The following is a 25,052-nucleotide window of genomic DNA, read 5'->3' on the forward strand; positions in this document are numbered from 1 at the left end:
ATATTTAGAGTTCGAAGAATGATTAAAATTAATCCAGACCAATCTGCCATACAGATAGAAGTTGTTTCTCTAGTGTAATCAGTCAGTTATCCAGACTGTATTTAAATTATTCTAGAGACAGAATTCTAGAGACAGAGTTCATTACTTGATAGTAATAGCATGGGAGAACTCTGAAAGTAGAATTCTTTTTTATATTGAGCTAAACTTTATTTTCCTTTAATTTCTACCAGTTGGTTTGGTATTGACTTCTGGAGAAATATAGAAGCATAGAAACTTAGAAGAGAAAATTTGTCTCTTCTGTAGATCAACCAGCCTGTTAGGTATAAAGGTAGCTGGGATGTTTCCATTGTAGTCCTTTTTGGGCAAGGAGTATACCTTTAGTTCCTTTAATCCTACATTGTATGGCATAGTTTCTAGACTGTGTAATCTAAGACTGTGTTGCCTTTCTAAACATCCACACTACCCTTTTGGCCTTTATTGACTTTGTAGATGAGATAAAAGCTTTTAGATGTTTTTTGTGCAAATTTCACACAGAAGTCAACTGTTTTTTTTAAACCTAAAGTAGATCTTTGTATTTATTCATTCTTATGTCTTCATATTGTTTTCAGCACAGTGTTCCAGATTGTAGAAATGTTAGTTAAATTCTAACTTTATAATTTTTGGTACTTATTAATCCTATCAATCTTGTGTCATTTGCAGGTTTAATAAGCACTCAATGTTTATTGTTTATATCCAAGTTATTTTTTCATCCAAATTGTTTTTTTAAATATTAAATTCCGAAAGGCTATGGGGGCACAGTTCTTAAAATAAGCCTCTCTAAATTCACTTCTGCCCATTATTATTACTTCTTGTTATGAGACCACCTACCAGTTGTATTAAGTAGCCTACATTTTACCATCTTACATATAGAAGTTCATCGTGATGTATTTTGTCAGATGCTTTGCCAAGATCAAGAAACAAATGTCTTGTTTGGATACCAGATGTCTTCATTGGCATCCCTTTCAATGAAATACACTGTAATACTTCTATTTTTGGAAAGTCAGCATTTTTGAAAAATCCTGGCATAGCTAAGTGTTAAAGTCATATTTTTCCACAAATGAATAGATAGGGAGAGAACCCATGAAGAATAATGGGCTAGATAATAAGACATCAAAAGAGAAAAGGGACAAGAACATCACTGGACCATGGTATATACCATGGCTGAAGAGAAAATAGCCTGTGCAGTGAGAGCAGAGCTGCTTCACTGAGGAGGTGTTCTGGAGCAGGGGAAATTTTAGGGATCTGAAAATAGTTTTCCTATCCTATCTCTTTCCTTTGACATGTATGTGGTGAAGTATTAACATTGGGTGCTTTGGAGTGTGTATGGGTGTTTTTTTGCTTTGTATACCAGCTACTTATTCTCTTGGCTCTGGACAAACTAATACCTATTTCACAGTATTATTTTGAAGAGTAAAAGAATAACTCAGTATGAAATTGTCTAGCATATATTGCTTGTGTCTTGTAGATACTAGATAAATGTCTTTTTAACTGTCATTAAATTTCCCCCCCCTTGTAACTCCATTCATCAACCATGGTGGACTTTTCTCATCACATTCCTTGGTCTCCACCCTCCTTCATCCTATCCACACCTGTTTTATTGCTGCTGGAAGGAGGAAAAATTTATAGTAGGTCACTTGATTAAAAAGTATTAATAGAATAATGTCTCTCTTTCCCACTACCTGTTTCTTTGCTAAAGTATTACATAGGTCAAAAACATCTTCTAGAAAGCAGTCCTTGATTAATAGTCTCATTTTCTAGCTGGCATTCAAGTTACTTCCATAAGTTAATCTTAAATATCATATATATATATATATATATGTGGAGCAAATATGTTTTTGGGGTTCTCTCTGAATATACTCTTCAATGTAAATTCTGAGTTCCTACAGTAGGGAGACAGTTGTATTTTATGAGTTTTTGATAGCTGGCAGTCACTGTTATAGCAGTGTTTTAATTTAGTCTGAGACAAGGCCTTTTGTTAAAAAGTAGGACTGGGAGGTGGAGGTAAAGGGCGTGGGGAATATGAAGAAAGAAGATAGGTAGATATAATTCACGGGCTCATGAATTGTTTTAGAACTTAATTTCCTTAGTTGCTTACCTGATTGCATTAATTATTTTATGGCAGATTTTACTTTCTTTTAACTTGAGGGTTTCTATAGGATGGATTAGTGGGCCCTCTACTAGTCTTTAAAAATATCTTGGTTCAATACATTGTAATTACTTTCTGGTAATTAAATCATTCCGTCTTTTTCTTTTAGATTGAGGTGGTGCCATGCAGCAAGAAGCAGAGAGATGCAGAGTTCGAGCCAGAAGGCCTGACATGGCACTTTATGTACCTAAAGCTCGAAGAGGTGTAATACTCCTCAAGTCAGGTGATGGAGAAAAAAGATGTGGTCAACCTAACTCCATGGTGAAACAAGAACAAAAAGAAGAATGTCTGTCCCAAAAGGAGAGCTTTAGAGACAAACCTGAGGCTCAAAGACTAAGTATTACTCTTAATAAGAAGGAGTACAATCTTAGGGGAGGAAAGAAATCTTCAAAAAAATTAAGAAAAGATGCATGTCTTCAAGCAAGCAAGCAAGCTAGTGTTGGTACTAAGAGGGGAAGTACAGAATCCAAAGAAGTATTATCCCAAGGACATCAGCACAGAGTCCCAGATCCTGGGATTATACCTAGTATACCTTTACAAAGACATTTAAAACCACTGAAGGTGGAGTGTTTGGAGGTTGGAACCACAGATGTGACAAGACATGAGAGGTTGCCTCTCTCTCAGTCTTGTTCAGAAACCAGTGAGGCTCAAGCTCTGATAAACAGAACATTACAAAATGTAGAATTCTGTGATTTCAGTAGGCATGAATTAAGTGGGGAAACATGTAAAGACAGAGGTTTGGAAAGCAGAACTGAAACTGATACCAAGGTTGTGGAGATACTATCCCAGTTTCCTGGAGTTTTTAGTTCTGTGTTGACACCTCAGAGTATGACTGTACCAGTAAAACCAACTTCTGATTCTGGGATTGTACAACAAGGCATGCAAACCTCAGGTGGAATGTTGAAGCTCAGCAATGGAGGGGTCACCATGAGTTCTGTTCCTGGAAGTCCGGATCGTGTCACTGATCAAACTTGTATAGACTTTGAAGCTGAGAATGTTGGTGATAGATCCAACAGTACTGATTTCATGTTGGGTCAGAAAAGTATAGATTCCATTCCTGACACCGTGAGTCACATCTCTCATAGAATGACTGTAATCCCCAAATTAGAGAGCACAAATGGCATTTTTGATTCAACAATGATTAGAGAGTATGAGAATGACAGCACCGCTGATGAGTTATGTGTACAATATGAAACTTCTGATGCAGCTTTCCTTCCTCATGAAACAGTTACAGAAAATGGCTCTAAGAGCTTAGGTGACATTACCAATAAGGCATGTATGATAGACATTACAGATGTCATGCCCAATCAGATAGCTGTAGGTAGCTATTGTAGAGTTGCAGTTAGAATAGTTGAAGAGGCCTGTAGCAACACAAGTAATTCCTCAGAATATTTAGAAATGAGTGCAGATACAGCTCCTCTTCATACAGCTGGAAGTGGTAATGACACTGAAAATTTCAGCAACCTGACTGCTTGCTCAGATATTTATGCTGAGAGTATTTCATCTATTTTCACAGAGTCAACAGGAAAGTTGATAGAGAGCTTGTCAGATTCTGCTTCTTCCTTACCTATAAAGAAGATTGCTGGTAGTAATTGTAACACTTTTTTGGACTCTGAACTCAGTATGTTAAATGGGACAGCACTACTTTCAGACAGTGCCTTGGGCAATGATCTAGATTGTACTAGCGATATAGCAGAGGCATTGAATGAACTAAAAACTGCTGAAGAGTTCAAAACGAAAGAGGAAGGTGACTCAGAGAATATAGAATTTGGTGTATCCTCTCCTGATATAGACTCTTTGTCTGTGGAAACATCCATGGAAATGAAAGCAACTAAAACTTCTTACATGGAAGAAAGTGCTGCCATTGAGGAGAGCTGGGAGTCGATGTTTAATGATGATGGTGAATGCCTGGATCCACATCTTCTACAAGAGGTATGTTTAGTGCTAATTGCCTGATGCTTAGGTAATTTATAGATTCATAGAACCTGGGATTTAGGGGGTAATTCTGATAGATATTTGTACATACTCACACATTACATATAGTGTGTGGGTTCTTGCAATAAACTATAGGATTGTAGGTTGAGAAAAGAATACCTGATAGATCTTTTAAAGCTAAAATATATAGAATTGAGCTATATCTGTAACAGCCAAATCCTGAGAGATCTTGCTGAATAAAGAAATTTACTAAATTAAAAATTAAAGTAAACTCTGGCTATATGTTGAGGAAATACAGAGGGAAGCTTCTTCAGAAGGGCTTTTCTGTTCTGATTAAGATATAACTTACACAGGCCTATTTGAGGGAAGGAGAAAAGCTTATTATTATTTATATTTATTTTTCCAGTAGGTGTTGGAATGTTGTTAGTGTAGAGAAGGGAAATAAAGGTATAATTGTTTTTTAAAGAGTTTACTGTGCTGAGTTAAATAAATGATTATTGAGTATGTATAGATAATATAAGTGAGTAATTTTACGTGGGCCAGAGTTCATAAATGCAAAATGTTAGATTTGAAAGAATCTTAGAGATTATTTAGTTCAGTTATTTCATTTTCTTAATTTAGACATTCACTTGCTATTCAACACTTAAATTCCTTACCGTACATAAGAATCATTGGTTTTAAATGGTAGAACCACCACTCCTTTCATCCTCATGGGGGTTTCACATAACCTTTGCCTAGAAGGGAAAAAATGATTTCCCTGGAAAATCCCCAATTTTATAAATGAAGAAGTTGAGGCTTAGTGATCATAACTTTAAGACAGAACCAGGATTTCAGTCTAGTTTTCTCTTAATCCAGTATTTATGTTCTTTCTACCAGATCACTTCTTCACCTATAATATGGTTTTATTTGAGTGATTCCAAAGAGCCTCTTAGTCTTTTTCTGGGAATTAAACCAGAGGTACAGAAAAATCATCACATGCATGTGAGAGAGAGAGGTGAGACTGAAGGGGGCAGTGCATTGTACAGAACTGATTTTCCAATGCCAAGCACTTCCTCCTCATTTGTAGGAGGTATTGGCATGCACATCTGTACCACAATTAGCACTTCTTATGGTCACATCAGGGAACACTGTGTCCTAAACATCCCTTAGAAAGAAATACAGCACAGAAGGTATCTGTGAGTGGGCATTCATGAATTGCTTGAAATTGCATGCAAACATTATATGTATGCGCAGTTTTTCATAGCTTTTATCATATTCTCAAAGGTGATAGTTTCCAGAGTGTGGTCTCTGGACCAGCAGCATGAGCATCACCTGGGAACTTGTTAGAAATGTACTCTTTACCCGAGAAAACTGTATATTTACAAATTTTTTCAGGTCATTCTGATGTACATAAAGTGAGAACCACTGCTCAAAGGTAATACATAAACTTAAGTGTATGTCAGAATGTTAGTGTGGAAACTAGGGATAGCTGTCAGCCCATAATTAGAAAGAAAGAAATTGTTCAGCGGAGGTTTTAGACCCAAATCAGTTTAAAAAGTACTAATAATGTGGGAAGTTAGGTGAATAAAGAAGAGTTGTTAAGGCTGCAAGCATTGGGAGAAGGCCTTAGTCTGAGAAAGAGGCGGTGTTCTTAGGAGTTGGCAAAGGGACTACCTGAGTGGGTGGAGAGTACAGGTATGATTAGGAAAGAATGGCTTCCTACAAAAGAAGGGCATGACACAGAGCCTTTTACACGTGGCAGGACTCAGTAAATACTGAATGCATGTAGGCATAGGGCTAGTTAGAGCTCTGCCTTTTTAGGGGGGCCTCCAGGGGCTTCAGAACATTGCTGCTGGAACTTGGATTCTGTGTGGTAGCTGAGGAATATGGTTTCTGTATTTGGGGGAGGGGTGTTCAGGTATGCAACTCTGTTTTTCAGGTTTTAACACTGTTTAGAATGGTTACAAAAGATTTCAGGCAACTACTCAATATTTTGAGGACATAGTAATATAGGCAAAGAGGACACTGGCATGACCTAAAGCATGGAATGGCAGAAAAAAAGACAGCCAATGCCTTGGTGTTGTGTTTCTATTTCTTTGGAGGTCCTTGGTAGAAAGTGGAATTTATGTTGAGGGATGAGGATGGATGAGAACAAGAAAGAAGCTGATGGGCTGAGAATGCAGGTGGTGGATACAGCTCCAGGCTATGGTCTCCTGTGCTTTGGGATTTAGAAGATACAATAATAATGTTATTAAAAGATGTCATAAATCCAATAACATTAATGGCCCTTTGGTGACTATTATTCTTAATATATTATTTATGTTGCTCCGAACATACTTTATTAAAGGCTAAACCAGAGTGTCTGCCTACTTTGAAAACTTCCCAGTCAAAGCTTTTTGGCTGTTTTCCTAGCTGGTCTGTTTCTCTGTTGACAATGGCTACACATGGAGGTATGTTTGATATTTCTAATAGGCAGAGAAGTATGCCTTAGAGCAGGGTGTGGCAGCTATTGGCATGTAAAGCAGTTTCCTGTGTCATTTGAACTCCTGAAACCTCTGAGGTGAGAAGAGAGCATAGGTAGGTCATTATTGAGCTCCCAGAACTGCAACTCTTGATGAATCTTCAAGGATCACACTTAATCTCCTAAAGCCATGGTATGGGATGCCCAAAAACTTAAGTTGTTAGTTAATAAAGAAAAGGATATTGGTATGACCTCTTTCAGCCCTCTGAGATCTTGGTACAGAAACACAGGAATTATTGCTGTCTAGATAAAACTTCCAAAACCCTTGCTGCCTCCTATACTGATCAACAAACCTATTGGTAGGAGAATTAGTAGGATACCAGCAACATAACATTGATATTGATGGATACCAGCATCTGGTCCCTTTACTGGCCGGAATTTCTAGAGTGGATTTGAATTTTTAGATAGGGGTAAATATTCAGGTAGGAGTCTCCTTTTGTTACAGAAGGCTACTAACAGTGTATAGCCAGGAAAGAGAAAAGAGTGAAGGAACACTACACAGCCCAAACCATCTTCCTTCTGTGTGTGCTAACTCAAATTTGTACTTTCTCTCTGTCTTCCTATAGCCTTTTGTAAAAATGCTCTTCATTTTAAATAGGAAACCCAAAATTGAAAAATTCATAATCCAACCACTGAAAGCAAATTACATGAAGTACAAAGAGAGAAAAGTCCTTTATATCCTAGGGGACCTCATTAATATTGGGTACCCCATCATTACTTTGCAGTTAATTGGCAAATATTGGACACTTACAGTTGAATAAACTATAAATTGTAAATAGCTAGATATAGTTATCTCGGCTATGTTAAAGACGCTGTGCTACATGCTGCCTTTTTTCTCTACTCTCAAGTTACTTACATTTTATTTGGAGAGATAAGATATAACCTGTCCCGTCCAGCGGGACCTAGTTATTTGTGGGGACGAGGGGGATCCGACCTGAAAGAAAATGGGGGCGAGAGAAGAGCGAAGGCAAGACAGTATTCTGATCAAGCCCTCAAATTTTATTGTAAGACGGGGGTAGATATACACCAGTGTTCAGGGGCAGAGTGGGCCATAGGATACTTGTAAGCAGGGGATTGGCTGCATAGCAGGGATGGCGCAGCGAGTTACATTCTGATTGGTATATGATAATGGGGAAGGAGGGGGAGAAGAGTATCTCTTGGCGCGCGCGGGCTTTCTTGTTGGCGCGCGCGGGCTCGCAGCTAATCTCCAGGAAGTGAAGCAGGAACCTCATGAACTGTGGCCATCTTGTTGTCTTTGTGTGGCTCCCAACATCTCCTCCCTTTCTATTTATTTCAGAAAGGTGGGCCTTAATCGAGTGAGGGAATAGAGGCCTGGCTCCTCCAGCAGGGTAACATTTCGCAAATGCTCTCGGTATCTTTTAGGGAGGAGAGGCAGAGCTGAAAGCCAAATTGATCTTAATATATCAAGGCTTTATGTACATATGGATACCAACCTCTATGCAAGCCAGGCGTATTCTCAGGGAGGACCAGAGAGGTTCTAGGAAGAACCCTCCCTTGCGGTACTTTGTCTCGCACTCATCTCGATGCCCATACCCTCACAGTTAGGGGTATGCTTGGTTCTGGCCGACCAGCATATGGGCCACATTAATTACGGTGCCAGAATCGATGGTACCATGGTTGAGGCGCCTGTAAAGTTGAGAACTGGAGGCCGGGAGCATTGGTTGGTTCGGTGTCGGATCCTTCATCACAGGCTGTAAGTCTGTGATAATGAACAGCAACTGCTGGCTTGACGAGCTGGTCAACCTGCTCTCGAATAAAGGCTGTTAGTTTTCTTAAGGCCCAAGGGCCAAAAGACACTAAAAGGAGGAGTCCTGCTAAGGGTCCAAGGATGGTGGGGATCAGAGTTGTGAGCCATGGGGACTTAGTGAACTAGGACTCAAAGGGACCTTGGCTAGCTTCTCGCTCTCTCTTTCTCTGGTCTAGCCTTTCTCTAAGCTTTGACATTGAATCTCTTATTATTCCGGAGTGGTCTGCATAAAAACAGCATTCTTCTCTTAAAGCTGCACACAGTCCTCCATCTTTTAGGAGCAGTAGATCTAGCCCCCGTCTATTCTGCAAGACGACTTCAGAAAGGGAAGTCAGAGATTCTTCAAGTTTGGTAATAGATTGTTCTATGGTTTTTAGATCGTCGTCAATGGCGGTTCTCAGCCCTTCATAGTTTTGGTTCCCCTGGATGATGGCAGCTGTCCCTGTTCCTACTCCTGCTGCAATTCCTACTCCCACTAATGTGGCTAGGATCAACGAGACTAATTCTCTCTTGTACCTATTTTTAGGGTCGAACTCAGTGACAAATGAGGGATCATCATGATATATAAGTCTCGGCACTAGTTGAACCATAACACAGAAATCATGGGAGAAATTGAAAACAGAGGTGGAAACACACGGTGTTAGTCCAGTGTTACAAGCCCACCATCCTTGACGGGGAGGGACTAGATATCTAGATTCACTCGAGGTAACTATGGGTATGGTGTTATTACACAGACTCTTATGGGTTGAGGGAATTGTTCCTAAACATGTAGCTTTTCCAGTTATCTCAGTCAGGGTTAACTTCTGCATGCCCCAGCCACAGGCTTCGTGGCTGGTCGTATTGTTAAAATTGCCTAACAATCCTAGTCCTTCATAGTAAGGAGGTGAAGAGGAAAAGCATAACCAACAGGATTTGGTAATATTTGGGTTGGTGGTATTTAGAACTCGGAAGGCTCCTTCAAGGAGGTTGAGAAGGCGCTGTCCGGTGCTAGGAAGGAAGGTGGGTCTGAAGGAGGTGGTGCGGGTAAGAGTGGAGGCGAAGGAAGGGGTGGCAGCGTCTGCAGGTGGGGCTAGGGTCGGCGCGGGTGGGGCTGGGAGACGCGGCTGGTCTCGCAAGACAGTGTTGGGTCCTACTGGGACAGCCGGAAGAGGCTCTACCCTAAGCCTGAGCATAAACAAGACTCCATTATCATAGCCACTCTGGTAGAGTCTCAGTCCCCACATAAGCCCGTTTTCCCAGTTTGTTGCCCTTTTTCCTGCATCTGTGAAAGAGATGTCAATAGGGTTGCAGATCGGGTATTGGGTACAAGCGGTATTCTGCGAGGTCTTCCGCTGGATATTTATGAGGCCTAGAGGAGATCTCTTTGCACTTCCTGTCAGCCAATGACATGTCCCTGTTTGTTCACAACCCCAATATTTACAGAAAAAATCTGTCCACCCACCACACTGTGAGATCTTGGCACTGCCAGCTTGGGGGCCTGGACATACATAGAAGCAGGTTTTTTGGAGTTCTTTCATGGAATTCTGGGAACCGCATCCTGGTATCCCTATTCTACCTTCGTGCCAAGGGTCTTGTTTGAAGAGAGTGCACAGGTCCACAGTGAGGGTAGGCCACCAAGTTCCCCTAGGGTGTTGTCCTGTTAACTGGACTACTACTCGTTGGGAAGCCGGGGTGATGATTTGCCATGTGAGTATCTTGGGTTCATGGGGGTTAGGGTTCTGGAAGGTGGGAAGTAACTGGGTCATTAGAATTAGAATTGTTAGTGACACAATCATTTTTACACAAGCGAAATTTAAGAGGGTTATCAGTTCAAATTATTTGCCAGTCCGGGTCTGGTTGAGGCGCTTTCTTCACAGAGACTAGGTCTCTTGCTTGGAACTGGTGAGACACTGAGAGGTCTTTTGGCCTTGCCTCCTGAAATTAAACAGAAAGGGAAGGCTTCTCAGGGGTTAATATGCCCTGGACTAGAATTATTGTTTTTGCTTTTATTTGTGTCTAGAAGTTTAATGAGCCTGTCTGGGAGCCATCGGGCATTTTGTGCCTTAGCATCATATATGCAAGCATGTCCTTTCCCCCATATGAGCACAGGGTCAGGCCCGTGCCATGCGTTGGTCATCGGATCTCTCCACATAGCCTGTGCATAATTATCTGCCGTGGAGGGATGCCAAAGGCGATCAGCAGCGGTTTTACCCGCGGAGTCATAAGTAAGGAAATTAAGAACAAACAGTGCATGATTTAGGAGTGTCTTTGCATTACCTGTTTTCGGATAGAGTACTTCTCCCCCCGACTGAAGTTTGAATAACATGTTTTTAAGGGTTAAGTGGGCTCTTTCAACAATGCCTTGGCCTTGGGGATTATAGGGAATTCCTGTTATGTGCTTAATACTTAACTGCGCACAGAACTGTTTAAAGCTAGAGCTGGCGTATCCAGGCCCATTGTCAGTTTTTAAGATTTTAGGTGGTGGTAGATATGCCAGGCATGAGAGAACATGGGTAATAACATTTTTAGTTGCCTCTCCCGTTTGCAAGGATGCACATAGGAAACCACTACATGTGTCAATAGACACATGGATATATTTTAATTTACCAAAGGGAGGGTAATGAGTGACATCCATTTGCCATATCTCTCCTGGAACCAACCCCCGGGGGTTGATTCCGTTATGAGGCTCTGGGAGGAGAGTTAGACATCCTTGACATTGCCGAACTATTTGGCGGGCCTGTTCTCGGGTGATTGAAAATTTGAGTCTAAGAGTATGAGCATTGAGATGATGTAGTTCATGAGCCCGTTGGGCTGCAGCCAAGGGTGAGTCTGACGTGACAGAGGCTACTAATTGAGTCGCCAGATCAACTCTGTCATTGCCTTTGGCAAGCGGCCCTGGAAGGCCAGTGTGAGCGCGTATGTGCCCGATGAAAAAAGGGGCATCGCGGTTTAGAATTAATTTTTGCAATTTTGCGAATAGGGGGGAAGCATTTGTAGAGGGACGTATGTAAGGCACTGTCTCTAATAGGGGAACAGAGGTTGCTACATAGGCACTGTCAGTGTAAAGGTTAAAGGGGGCATCTATTAAAAGCTCAAAAACTTTAATTATTGCAGTTAGTTCAACAAGTTGTGCAGAAGAGAGGTCTGTCTGTATTCGAGTAACTTGCCCATTAATACTGAAAGCGGCTATACCGGAGGAGGACCCATCAGAGAACACCATTACGGCCCCAGCAATTGGCGTGGTTTTAGTCCTCTTGGGAAAGACAACCGGGGTCTTTTGAAGGAACTGGACTAATCTGTCTGCAGGGTAATGATTGTCTATTGTCCCCTGGAAGGAGGTGCAGCTAATTGCCCAATCATCATCATGTTGAATAAGCCATTGTAATTGAGATGTATTGTATGGGAGGGTTATAACTTCAGGGTCTCTCCCAAACAACTTGAGAGCTGCCTCTCGGCCTAAACGTAAGAGGGCAGCAACTAATTGAGGATAGGTAGCTAAGACTCTAGGGGGGGAGGCTGGCAAATGAACCCAAAATAGTGGATGGTTTTGCCAAAGGACTCCTGTAGGGGAGAAGGGGGTAGGGAAAATGAGCAGCCACAAACTTAGATGTGGAGAGAAGTAGCTAATGGTCTGTTCAGAAATAGCCCGCTCTACAATGGTTAATGCCCTTTGTGCTTCTGATGAAAGCGAGCGGGGGGAGGAAGGATCAGGGTCTCCACGTAGGACATCAAACAAGGGCTTTAACTCTCCGGTGGTCAGCTTTAGATAAGGCCTGAGCCAGTTGATGTCTCCTAGCAGACGCTGAAAATCATTAAGAGTGTTTAAGGAGCTTCTCTTTAACTGAATTTTTTGAGTGAGGATTTTATTAGAAAATAATTCAAAGCCTAAAAAAAGTTGGGGGGGGTGGACCTGGACTTTTTCTGGGGAAATTTGTAGTCCTCGATCTCGGAGGGCAGTGACTAGCTGTTGACTGGCCGCATAGAGCTGTTGCTGGTCAGGACTGGCAAGAAGAATATCATCCATATAATGGATAATATACAAAGTGGGGAAGAGCAACCTAAAGGGGTCTATAGTCTGGGCTACAAACTTTTGGCAAAGAGTGGGGCTGTTGGCCATTCCTTGTGGGAGAACTCTCCACTGAAACCGGGGAGAAGGCCCTACACAATTGGTAATGGGTATACTAAAGGCAAAACGTTTGCAATCATCAGGATGCAAAGGTATGGAGAAAAAGCAATCTTTTAGATCAATTACTAATTTGACATACCCTTTAGGGATGGCTATTGGAGAGGGAATTCCCGGTTGTAATGCGCCCATAGAGACCATAGTCTTATTAACCGCCCTGAGGTCTTGTAGGAGCCTCCACTTGCCTGATTTCTTTTGGATTACAAAGATTGGGGTGTTCCAAGGGGATGTAGAAGGTTCAATATGTCCAGCAGCCAGCTGTTCCTGCACTAACTCTATGGCTGCATTTAATTTTGTAGTGGTAAGGGGCCATTGATCGATCCAGACAGGAACATCACTTTTCCAAGTAATCTTGTCTGCCTGGAGTGCAGGAGGAGCAACGGCCCTTACGAAAAATGTTTTTCAAACCCTAAACCTGAGCGGTCTATCTTAGGCGTGGCCAGTATCGGGTTGGGATCTCCCTGTTTTAGTTTGCCCAACCCCTGACCAGGGAGGTAACCCTGTGAAAGCATCTGCTGTGTTACAACTTCACTAGGGCTACACATGATGACCTTCATTTGAGAAAGGATATCTCTTCCCCAAAGATTTACCGGCAACCCAGGAACTACGAAGGGTTGAATGAATCCGGTATTTCCTTCTTCATCTTCCCAGTTTAATAACTGTGAGCTCTGTAAGGTGTTTCTTGACTGCCCAATTCCTTGTAGATGGGTCAAGGAAGCGTGTAAGGGCCAGCTGGAGGGCCATGAAGCCTGAGATATGACCGTAGAGTCGGCCCCCGAATCTAAAATTCCTTCAAATACTTTTCCTTGGATCTTAAGTTTAAGAGTGGGGCGTTCTTTAGTAATAGCTTGGATCCAATATAAGTCTGAAGAACCTGGGGTAGAGGAGCCTCGCTGCTTATGAATAGCAGGGTGAGATGTACTTAAAGGGAGGGGGAGCGCCTGCGCAAGGCGCTGACCTTTCATAATGCTGACAGGGCACTGGGGGGCACTAGCAAGAATTTTTATTTCTCCAGTATAGTCATTGTCAACTAAGGAAGGGTGGACAATAAGGCCGTTTATTGTGGTGGAAGCTCGCCCTAAAATTAGAAAATAAGTATCTTTGGGAGGTGGGCCATAAATTCCTGTGGAAATAATTGTAATTCCCTCTTCAGGCGTTAATATTGTTGAGGAGGAGGCACAGAGGTCAAGTCCTGCACTCCCGGGTGTGGCCCGATAGAGGGCGGGAGTGCTACAGCTAGGCTGTTCCCCGAGGCCGGCTGAAATGGAATTGGCTGGGGGGCCCGGGGCTGGCCCCTCAGCCCGTTTCCCTGAAAAGGGGGGGTGAAAGGATTTGTGGTACTGTAAAAAGGATTTGTTGGATTGTTACGGCACTCTTTGGCCCAGTGCCGCCCCTTATGGCAGCGAGGGCAAATACCGGGGACTGACCCAACTCTAGGAGGAGGAGCTGTGGTAGGGCATTGGCGAGCGAAATGGCCTGGCTGTCCACATTTAAAGCAGTTACGCATAGGCGGTGCGCCCCTGGGGAAGGAAGGAGGATAAGAAGCCGGGGGAGTTTGAACAGCGGCACCTACAGCTAAAAGGGCTTGGACTTTGGATGTAAAAGGATCGACATCTCTACACATTCTCAGCATTTCATCAAGAGTTTTGTCTCGAGTCTTACCGCGGAGGACGGCTCGACATGCCGAATTGGCGTTTTCATAGGCTAGCTGTTTTACAATCTTATCATTGGCAGCCGCGGAACCAAGGGTCCTTTCGGCGGCCTCTAACAGTCTGCTAACAAATTCGCTATAGTCTTCTTGCGAGCTTTGAGTGATCTTAGTTAGAGGAGTGTTAGCAGTCCCGGAAGCAGGGAGTGATATCCAAGCGCCCAAAGCGGCATCTTTCACTTGAGATAAAAGACCAAGGGGAAGGCGCTGCTGCCTGGTTTCAGAGATATATCTGCCCTGTCCCGTAAGCTTATCAAAAGTCCAGGACGCTGTTGGGGAATGAGGGTCTTTTACATTGGCAGCAGCGATGGTCTGACAGCGGTCAGCAAAATCTGCCTTCCAAGTTAAAAACTGACCACGGGTAAGCACAGCCTGGACTATACGCAGCCATTCACCTGGGAGTAAATGTCCTCCTCGAGACAGCGAATCAAGAACAGAAAGGGTAAAAGGGGCATTGGGGCCATAAGCTTTAACGGCCGCGTTCAGCTCTTTTAAGCTTTTGAAATGGATTTTGTGAAATTCTCTAGGGCCATCGGCAGGCTCGGCCGGCTCTGGCTCAGCCTGCTCCTCTCCCTCACTTTCTATTTCCTGAGCAGCAGGGGCGTCTTCGCCGTCGCTTTCAAGATCGCCCTCCTCCGGGCTATGTGTTGTGGAGGTGGGGCCAGAGCGGGCGGAGGCCCGGGTAAGAACAGGAAAGAGCAGTTTTTTAGGTTGTTTTTTAGGTTTTGTGGCTGTAAGCGGTTTCTTAGAGAGGCCCCTTTGCGAATATAATGCGGGACGAACTGGTTGGGAGACAACTAATTTTTGGAGATGGCAAGTTATTCTTTGTTCTACTATCTGTGCTATTAGGTCTTCAGTGCTGGTAGGGGGGCTAACAGGACCGGGAGCCGGAGGGGGTAGCGGAGGGGCCGACGGGGGCAAAAAGGCCGGGGCGCAAACATTGGGAGGCTGAATAGAGGGAGTGTAAGAGGCTCTTTTCAAAACTGGGGGTGTGTAAGAAGGGGGGTTAAGCGACGGGGCGGCAAGAGGCCAATCTGGGTTGTGATACTTGGCCGCTTCGTCTTCTAGTTCAGCCGCGTCTCTCGGATCTAAAGGCTCGCCATTTTGGCTCTTAGTCACGACTGGAAAAACCTTTTGTGTATCGACAAAGTCCGAATCTCGAGGGAGAGGCGGATAAATGCAACATTTGGGAGGGGTATCATGGAGGGCACCGAGCAAAGATGGTGTCAGGCTAGGGGAGGGGGATTTAGCTGATTTTGGGGCAGGGGGATCACTCGAAAGAGACGATTTTGAGGCCGCCCGAGATAGGGGGCGGAGGCAATATTCTGCCACTGACAAGAGTTGACGTTTATCAGGGTCAGTATTTTCAACAATATCTCTGATAAGACCCCAATAGGAAAATACTGAAACAGGAACAGAGTCAGGGCCGTTTTTGATAAGATAATCATTTAAATCTCTACCTACTTTCTGCCATTTTTTAGGATGAATTTCGGGGCCATTAATGATAAACCACGGACAGACTTCATCAACAAAAATAAAAAACTTTACCAAGTCTTTCTTTTTAACTCGAACTCCTCTCTCCCTAAGTGAACTTTTTAGGTCTCTTATGAAGACCGCTTCTTTACTTAATTTAGTTCCCATTTTCTTGTAAGGCGGCCGGTACTCACCAGGGACGACGACCTCCGTGAGCGGCGAAAGGCGTCTCCTATTGTTTCATCAAGAAGGGGTCTGGCCAGACGATATCTTACTCGGGGGTCCGCCTGCGAAGGATCCGCGCCTCGAGCCCCACGTTGGGCGCCACTTGTCCCGTCCAGCGGGACCTAGTTATTTGTGGGGACGAGGGGGATCCGACCTGAAAGAAAATGGGGGCGAGAGAAGAGCGAAGGCAAGACAGTATTCTGATCAAGCCCTCAAATTTTATTGTAAGACGGGGGTAGATATACACCAGTGTTCAGGGGCAGAGTGGGCCATAGGATACTTGTAAGCAGGGGATTGGCTGCATAGCAGGGATGGCGCAGCGAGTTACATTCTGATTGGTATATGATAATGGGGAAGGAGGGGGAGAAGAGTATCTCTTGGCGCGCGCGGGCTTTCTTGTTGGCGCGCGCGGGCTCGCAGCTAATCTCCAGGAAGTGAAGCAGGAACCTCATGAACTGTGGCCATCTTGTTGTCTTTGTGTGGCTCCCAACAATAACCATGTGATTAGGTAGTCACATAACAATCTGAAGGATGATTAATATAAAAAAACCTATAAAACAACCATATAAGAGATGCTGTAATACTGAATTTGATTTCTGATAAATGATACAGACAATGGCTTCAAAAGAAGACTAGATCCCTGAGGGTTAAACTGGTTGATATTATTTCATGTTGGTGAGGTCATTGGATTAAATGAGATTATGATTCCCACTTACATGATTGTTCTTTGTTTCTAATTTCTATTTTCTATTCTACTTTTGTAAATTACTTTTTGAGCAGTTTTAGGTTTACAGAAAAAAATTGGGTGAAAAATACAGAATCCCCATCCATATACTGCCTTACTCTTCATTACTGTTTTAATTTCTATTTGCATAGTATCTTTTATTATTAGTTTATATATTAATTATATATACAACATATATATATAGTATATTAAGTACAACATTTGTACTTAACATATGTGTTGTATATATATATATTATATATTTTATTATTCATTTTATTATCATTAATCTACAATTACATGAAGAACATTATGGTTACTAGACTCCCCCCTTCACCAAGTCCCCCCACCACAAACCCCATTACAGTCACTGTCCATCAGTGTAGTAAGATGCTGTAGACTCACTACTTGTCTTCTCTGTGTTGCACATCCCTCCCTATGCCCCCCCCACATTATAGATGCTAATTGTAATGCACCTTTTCTTTTTCCCTGCCCTTATCCCTCCCTTCCCACCCATCCTCCCCATTCCCTTTCCCTTTTGTAACCATTAGTCCATTCTTGGGTTCTGTGATTCTTCTGCTGTTTTGTTCCTTTAGTTTTTCTTTGTTCTTATACTCCACATATGAGTGAAATCATTTGGCACTTGTCTTTCTCCATCTGGCTTATTTCACTGAGCATAATACCCTCTAGCTCCATCCATGTTGTTGCAAATGGTAGGATCTGTTTTCTTCTTATGGCTGAGTAATATTCCATTGTGTATATGTGCCACATCTTCTTTATCCATTCATCTACAGATGGACATTTAGGTTGCTTCCATTTCTTGGCTATTGTAAATAGTGCTGCGATAAACATAGGGGTGCACCTGTCTTTTTCAAATTGGAGTGCTGCATTCTTAGGGTAAATTCCTAGAAGTGGAATTCCTGGGTCAAATGGTATTTCTATTTTGAGCTTTTTGAGGAACCTCCATACTGCTTTCCACAGTGGTTGAACTAATTTGCATTCCCACCAGCAGTGTAGGAGGGTTCCCCTTTCTCTGCAACCTCACCAACATTTGTTGTTGTTTGTTTTTTGGATGGTGGCAATCCTTATGAGTGTGAGGTGCTATCTCATTGTGGTTTTAACTTGCATTTCTCTGATGACTAGTGATGTGGAACATCTTTTCATGTGTGTGTTGGCCGTCTGAATTTCTTCTTTGGAGAACTGTCTGTTCAGCTCCTCTGCCCATTTTTTATTGGATTATTTGCTTTTTGTTTGTTGAGGTGCATGAGCTCTTTATATATTTTGGATGTCAACCCTTTATCAGATCTGTCATTTATGAATATATTCTCCCATACTGTAGGGTACCTTTTTGTTCTGTTGATGGTGTCCTTTTCTGTACAGAAGCTTTTCAGCTTGATATAGTCCCACTTGTTCATTTTTGCTTTTGTTTCCCTTGCCTGGGGAGATATGTTCATGAAGAAGTCGCTCATGTTTATGTCCAAGAGATTTTTGCCTATGTTTTTCTCTAAGAGTTTTATGTTTTCATGACTTACATTCAGGTCTTTGATCCATTTTGAATTTACTTTTGTGTATGGGGTTAGACAGTGATCCAGTTTCATTCTCTTACATGTAGCTGTCCAGTTTTGCCAGCACCATCTGTTGAAGAGACTGTCATTTCCCCATTGTATGTCCATGGCTCCTTTATCATATATTAATTGACCATAAATGTTTGGGTTAATATCTGGAGTCTCTATTCTGTTCCACTGGTCTGTGGGTCTGTTCTTGTGCCAGTACCAAACTGTCTTGATTACTGTGGCTTTGTAGTAGAGCTTGAATTTGGGGAGCGAGATCCCCTCCACTTTATTCTCCCTTCTCAGGATTGCTTTGGCTATTTGGGGTCTTTGGTGGTTCCATATGAATTTTTGAACTATTTGTTCTAGTTTGTTGAAGAATGTTGTTGGTAATTTGATAGGGATTGTATCAAATCTGTATATTGCTTTGGGCAGGATGGCCATTTTGACGATATTAATTCTTCCTACCCAAGAGCATGGGATGAGTTTCCATTTGTTAGTGTCCTCTTTAATTTCTCTAAAGAGTGTCTTTCAGTTTTCAGTGTATAGATCTTTCACTTCCTTGGTAAGGTTTATTCCTAAGTATTTTATTCTTTTTGATGCCATTGTGAATGGAATTGTTTTCCTGATTTCTCTTTCTATTAGTTCATTGGTAGTGTATAGGAAAGCCACAGATTTCTGTGTGTTAATTTTGTATCCTGCAACTTTGCTGTATTCTGATATCGGTTCTAGTAGTTTTGGAGTAGAGTATTTAGGATTTTTTATGTATAATATCATGTCATCTGCAAATAGTGACAGTTTGACTTCTTCTTTACCAATCTGGATTCCTTGTATTTCTTTGTTTTGTCTAATTTCCCTGGCTGGGACCTCCAGTACTATGTTGAATAACAGTGGGGAGAGTGGGCATCCCTGTCTTGTTCCTGATCTCAGAGGAAAAGCTTTGAGCTTTTCACTGTTCAGTATGATGTTGGCTGTGGGTTTATCATATATGGCCTTTATTATGTTGAGGTACCTGCCCTCTATACCCATTTTGTTGAGAGTTTTTATCATGAATGGATGTTGAATTTTGTCGAATGCTTTTTCAGCATCTATGGAGATGATCATTTGGTTTTTGTCCTTCTTTTCGTTTATGTGGTGGATGATGTTGATGGATTTTCGGATGTTGTACCATCCTTGCACTCCTGGGATGAATCCCACTTGGTCATGGTGTATGATCCTTTTGATGTATTTTTGAATTCGGTTTGCTAATATTTTGTTGATTATTTTTGCATCTACGTTCATCAGGGATATTGGTCTGTAGTTTTCTTTTTTGGTGGGTTCTTTGCCTGGTCTTGGTATTAGGGTGATGTTGGATTCCTAGAATGAGTTTAGGAGTATTCCCTCCTCTTCTATTTTTTGGAAAACTTTAAGGAGAATGGGTATTATGTCTTCTCTGTATGTCTGATAAAATTCTGAGGTAAATCCATCTGGCCCGGGGGTTTTGTTCTTGGGTAGTTTTTTGATTACCACTTCAATTTCTTTGCTGTTAATTGGTTTGTTTAGATTTTGTGTTCCTTCCTAGGTCAGTCTTGGAAGGTTGTATTTTCCTAGGAAGTTGTCTGTTTCTTCTAGGTTTTCCAGCTTCTTAGCATATAGGTTTTCGTAATAGTCTCTAATAATTCTTTGTATTTCTGTTGGATTCGTTGTGATGTTTCCTTTCTCATTTCTGATTCTGTTGATGTGTATTGATTCTCTTTTTCTGTTAATATGTCTGGCTAGAGGCTTATCTATTTTGTTTATTTTCTCAAAGAACCAGCTCTTGGTTTCATTGATTTTTTCTGTTGTTTTATTCTCCTCAATTTTGTTTATTTCTTCTCTGATCTTTATTATGTCCCTCCTTCTGCAGACTTTAGGCCTCATTTGTTGTTCTTTTTCCAATTTTGATAATTGTGACATTAGACTATTCATTTGGGATTGTTCTTCCTTCTTTAAATATGCCTGGATTGCTACATACATTCCTTTTAAGACTGCTTTCACTGCATCCCACAGAAACTGGGGCTTTGTGTTGTTGTTGTCATTTATTTCCATATATTGCTGGATCTCCATTTTAATTTGGTCATTGATCCATTGACTATTTAGAAGCGTGTTGTTAAGCCTCCATGTGTTTGTGAGCCTTTTTGCTTTCTTTGTACAGTTTATTTCTAGTTTTATGCCTTTGTGGTCTGAAAAGTTGATTGGTAGGATTTCAATCTTTTGGAATTTACTGAGGCTCTTTTTGTGGCCTAGTACATGGTCTATTCTGGAGAATGTTCCATGTGCACTTGAGAAGAATATGCATCCTGTTGCTTTTGGATGTAGAGTTCTATAGATGTCTATTAGGTCCATCTGTTCTAGTGTGTTGTTCAGTGCCTCTGTGTCCTTACTTATTTTCTGTTTGGTGGATCTGTCCTTTGGGGTGAGTGGTGTGTTGAAGTCTCCTAAAATGAATGCATTGCAGTCTATTTTCTCCTTTAGCTCTGTTAGTATTTGTTTCACATATGCTGGTGCTCTTGTGTTGGGTGCATATATATTTATAATGGTTATATCCTCTTGTTGGACTGAGCCCTTTATCATTATGTAATGTCCTTCTTTATCTCTTGTTACTTTCTTTGTTTTGAAGTCTATTTTGTCTGATACTAGTACTGCAACACCTGCTTTTTTCTCCCTATTGTTTGCATGAAATATCTTTTTCCATCCCTTGACTTTTAGTCAGTGCATGTCTTTGGGTTTAAGGTGAGTCTCCTGTAAGCAGCATATAGATAGGTCTTGTTTTTTTATCCATTCAGTGACTCTGTGTCTTTTGATTGGTACATTCAGTCCATTTACATTTAGGGTGATTATCGATAGGTATGTACTTATTGCCATTTCAGGCTTTAGATTCATGGTTACCAAAGGTTCCAGGTTACTTTCCTTACTATCTAAGAGTCTAACTTAACTCACTTAGTATGCTGTTACAAACATAATCTAAAGGTTCTTTTCTATTTCTCCTCCATTTTCTTCCTCCTTCATTCTTTATATATTAGGTATCAAATTCTGTACTTTTTGTCTATCCCTTGATTGACTTTGAGGATAGTTAATTTAATTTTGCATTTGCTTCGTAATTAGCTGTTCTACTTTCTTTACTGTGGTTATTACCTCTGGTGACAGCTATTCAACCTTGGGAACACTTCCATCTATAGTAGTCCCTCCAAAATTGACTGTAGAGATGGTTTGTGGGAGGTAAATTCTCTCAGCTTTTGCTTATTTGGAAATTGTTTAATCCCTCCTTCAAATTTAAATGATAATCTTGCCGGATAAAGTAATCTTGGTTCCAGGCCCTTCTGCTTCATGGCATTAAATACATCATGCCACTCCCTTCTGGCCTGTAAGGTCTCTGCTGAGAAGTCCGATGCTAGCCCGATGGACTTTCCTTTGTATGTGATCCTATTTCTCTCTCTCTGGCTGCTTTTAGCAGTCTGTCCTTATCCTTGAGCTTTCCCATTTTAATTACTATGTGTCTTGGTGTTGTCTTCCTTGGGTCCCTTGTGTTGGGAGATCTGTAGACCTCCATGGCCTGAGAGACTATGTCCTTCCCCAGATTGGGGAAGTTTTCAGCAACTACCTCCTCAAAGACACTTTCTATCCCTTTCTCTCTCTTCTTCTTTTGGTATCCCTATAATGTGAATATTGTTCCGCTTGGATTGGTCACACAGTTCTCTCAATATTCTTTCATTCTTAGAGATCCTTTTTTCTCTCTGTGCCTCAGCTTCTTTTTTTTTTTGAGATTTTTAGCTTTATTGATTTTTATTTTTTGAGAGGGCATCTCTCATATTTATTGATCATGTGGTTGTTAACAACAATAAAATTCTGTATAGGGGACTCAATGCACAATCATTAATCAACCCCAAGCCTAATTCTCAACAGTCTCCAATCTTCTGAAGCATAACGAACAAGTTTTTACATGGTGAACAAGTTCTTACATAGTGAATAAGTTCTTACATGGTGAACAGTGCAAGGGCAGTCATCACAGAAACTTTCGGTTTTGATCACGCATCATTAACTATAAACAATCAGGTCAATTATGATTATTCGTTTGATTTTTATACTTGATTTATATGTGAATCCCACATTTCTCCCTTATTATTATTATTATTATTTTTTTAATAAAATGCTGAAGTGGTAGGTAGATGCAAGATAAAGGTAGAAAACATAGTTTAGTGCTGTAAGAGGGCAAATGTAGATGATCAGGTGTGTGCCTATAGACTAAGTATTAATCCAAGCTACACAAGGGCAACAAAACATCCATGGATGCAGAAGATTTCTCTCAAAACAGGGGGGGTGAGGTTCTAAGCCTCACCTCTGTTGATCCCCGATTTCTCACCTGATGGCCCCCCTGCGACTGTGCCTGTCTTAGGTTGTTCCTCCCTTGAGGAATCTTACCCGTCTCTGGCTAACCAGTCATCTTCCGGGGCCATACAGGGAAATGTAAAGTTGGTAAGTGAGAGAGAAGCAATATTGTTTGAAAAGGTTAGCTTTTTACTGTGCCTCAACTTCTTTGTATTCCTCTTCTCTAGTTTCTATTTCATTTATTGTCTCCTCCACCGTATCCAACCTGCTTTTAATACCCTCCATCGTGCTCTTCAACGATTGGATCTCCGACCTGAATTCATTCCTGAGTTCTTGGGTGTCTTTCCGTACCTCCATTAGAATGTTGGTGATTTTTATTTTGAACTCCCTTTCAGGAAGAGTCACGAGGTCCATATCATTTAAATCTTTCTCGGGAGTTATATTAATAATTTTACTCTGGACAAGGTTCCTTTGGTGTTTCATGTTTGTATATGGCGCCCTCTAGTTTCCAGAAGCTGTAGTCTCTGGAGCTGCTCAGCCCCTGAAGCAATGTCGGGGGTCACAGGGGAGCAGTACGGGTGCCTGGGGGGAGGAGAGAGCTGTTCCCCGCCTCCCGGCTGCTGTGCCTGTCTCCACTGCCTGAGCCAGTGGGCAGGTCACATAGGTATAAGTTTTTGTCCCAGAGCAGCCGGATATGGATCCCTGCTTTCCACAAGCGGCCAGAGTCCCAGTCTCCCCAGGAACTCTACCTGTATTAACTTTCCAACCTGATAATCATGCGAGTCTCATGAAAGCACCATGAAATGTAGGTTTGTGCTCCCAGAGCAGATCTCCGGAGCTAGGTATTCAGCAGTCCCAAGCCTTCCACTCCCTCCCTGCTCTGTTTCCCTTCCTCCCGCCAGTGAGCTGGGGTGGGGGAAGGGCTCGGGTCCTGCAGAGGCACAGCTCTGGTATGTTACCCCACTTGGTGAGGACTGCTCTTTTCTCCAGGTGTGTGCAGTCTGGCGCCGTCCTCTTTCCTGTTGCTCTCTCAGGATTAGTTGCGCCAATTAAATTTTCTAATTTTATCCAGTTTTAGGAGGAAGTCTCTGTCTCACCTCTCACGCCGCCATCTTTCATATGTGTTGTATATTAAGTATAACATTTGTACTTAATATTTTTATTAAAATATCTCAATAAACATGTTATTGACTGCCTGAGTGGGGATGTATAGACTCACCTTCCAGATGCTGTATATTCTGATGTAGTTACTTGGGACATCCAGTGAAGAACCTGACTGAATTATATACTATTTATTGTTTAGTTCACTAGCAGATGATTAGGTCTCTGGTTCACACAGAAAAAGGGCATATTAAGTAGATACCATTGCTCATAGGTTTTTTTTTTAATCAAGTAACTCCTAACATTAAAAAAACCTCCTCTCTGAGTTTGCTCCATTAGATTTGTTACATGTTTTTTTCCTCTGAACTTCCATTCAAGACAACAGCATTTTACTTTCTGATCCCTTTTCAAAACTACAGAAAAGTAAACAGTTCTGGGCTTATGCTGTCAGTACAAGGAGGGATTTCTGTCTGAAGCTTCAGAGATTTTGGTGTGCTGTACTCTACCCATGGCAGTGCTTTTGCTCCATGAGATGTGGCATGTGGAGTACATACAGTTGGGGCCGGTGCGGTAGCAGGAGTGATAGGACTCATGGTGTTCATTCTGTTTAATTTGTGCCCAGTATAGTAACATGAGCAGAGAGAGGAAATGGTAGGGTTGATAAAAGAGAACCAGAGTGTGCATTCACCCAGTCAGGAAAAACACACACAACTGTATCTCCAAATGAGAAATTCATTTGTGTTAAAAGGCTTGGTTAAAGATAGAACATAACTTTGGGAGAATTAAATCTCATCCACACTTTGACCTGAATGAATTTAATTATTTGTATCAGAAATTACTTATAGGCCTGCTGGTTACTCTGTTGCTGGGTTTGGGAAGGAATGCTAGAGGAAAGTAGTGACTCAGCTATAGGCCTGACTGCTGAAGTGGGTAGCCAACAGTCTAAATATATTTAAATTCAGACTTCTTTGTTGTGAATTTGGAGGTATAGTGTGGGGAGATACAAGTTTGCAATAAGGCCTAGATTTGGGACAGAGGGAATTTAGGTGCTAGGCAGCAACCTTATATAGAACATTTTTTTGTGTGGATTGACCAAAGGCTGAGATGGTTAACAAAAACCAAAGGGTTGCCTACGTGTACTAGATGTTAGGCTTAATGTACCAAGACTGTATTTCTGATCCTTCACATAGATGATGGGTCATACTATTATACTGCCTGACTGGAACAGGATTGACTCATTTCTTATACCAGTGGATCTGAGTCTGCAGTTTGAAGGTCAGAAGTACCTGTCTATTGCCTGTTGCTCAGAGGGACAGATAGGCAAGGACCAATGCTCTATAAAGTAATAAACAAGGGGAAATTTTGATGTGGGAGAAC

At 41.8% G+C, this 25,052-nt stretch overlaps 1 protein-coding gene across 6 annotated transcripts in view; it reads left to right on the forward strand.

Moving 5' to 3' along the window:
* Positions 1-25,052, forward strand: part of R3HCC1L (R3H domain and coiled-coil containing 1 like) — a 166,103-nt gene that overhangs the window by 112,681 nt on the left and 28,370 nt on the right. For 5 of the 6 annotated variants that reach the window (XR_008998980.1, XM_036886414.2, XM_036886415.2 and 2 more), the window contains one exon: positions 2,295-4,117. Coding sequence is in view for 5 of the 6 variants with exons in the window: in XM_036886414.2 (XP_036742309.2) it covers positions 2,309-4,117 (1,809 nt within the window). In the remaining variant the exon portion in view is untranslated. Of the gene's footprint in view, positions 1-2,294; positions 4,118-4,996; positions 7,232-25,052 lie in introns of those variants that run through there. The other variant, XM_057506189.1, reaches the window with a different exon arrangement.

Source organism: Manis pentadactyla, chromosome 8 (assembly GCF_030020395.1).
Source record: "Manis pentadactyla isolate mManPen7 chromosome 8, mManPen7.hap1, whole genome shotgun sequence".
NCBI classification, from domain to species: domain Eukaryota; kingdom Metazoa; phylum Chordata; class Mammalia; order Pholidota; family Manidae; genus Manis; species Manis pentadactyla.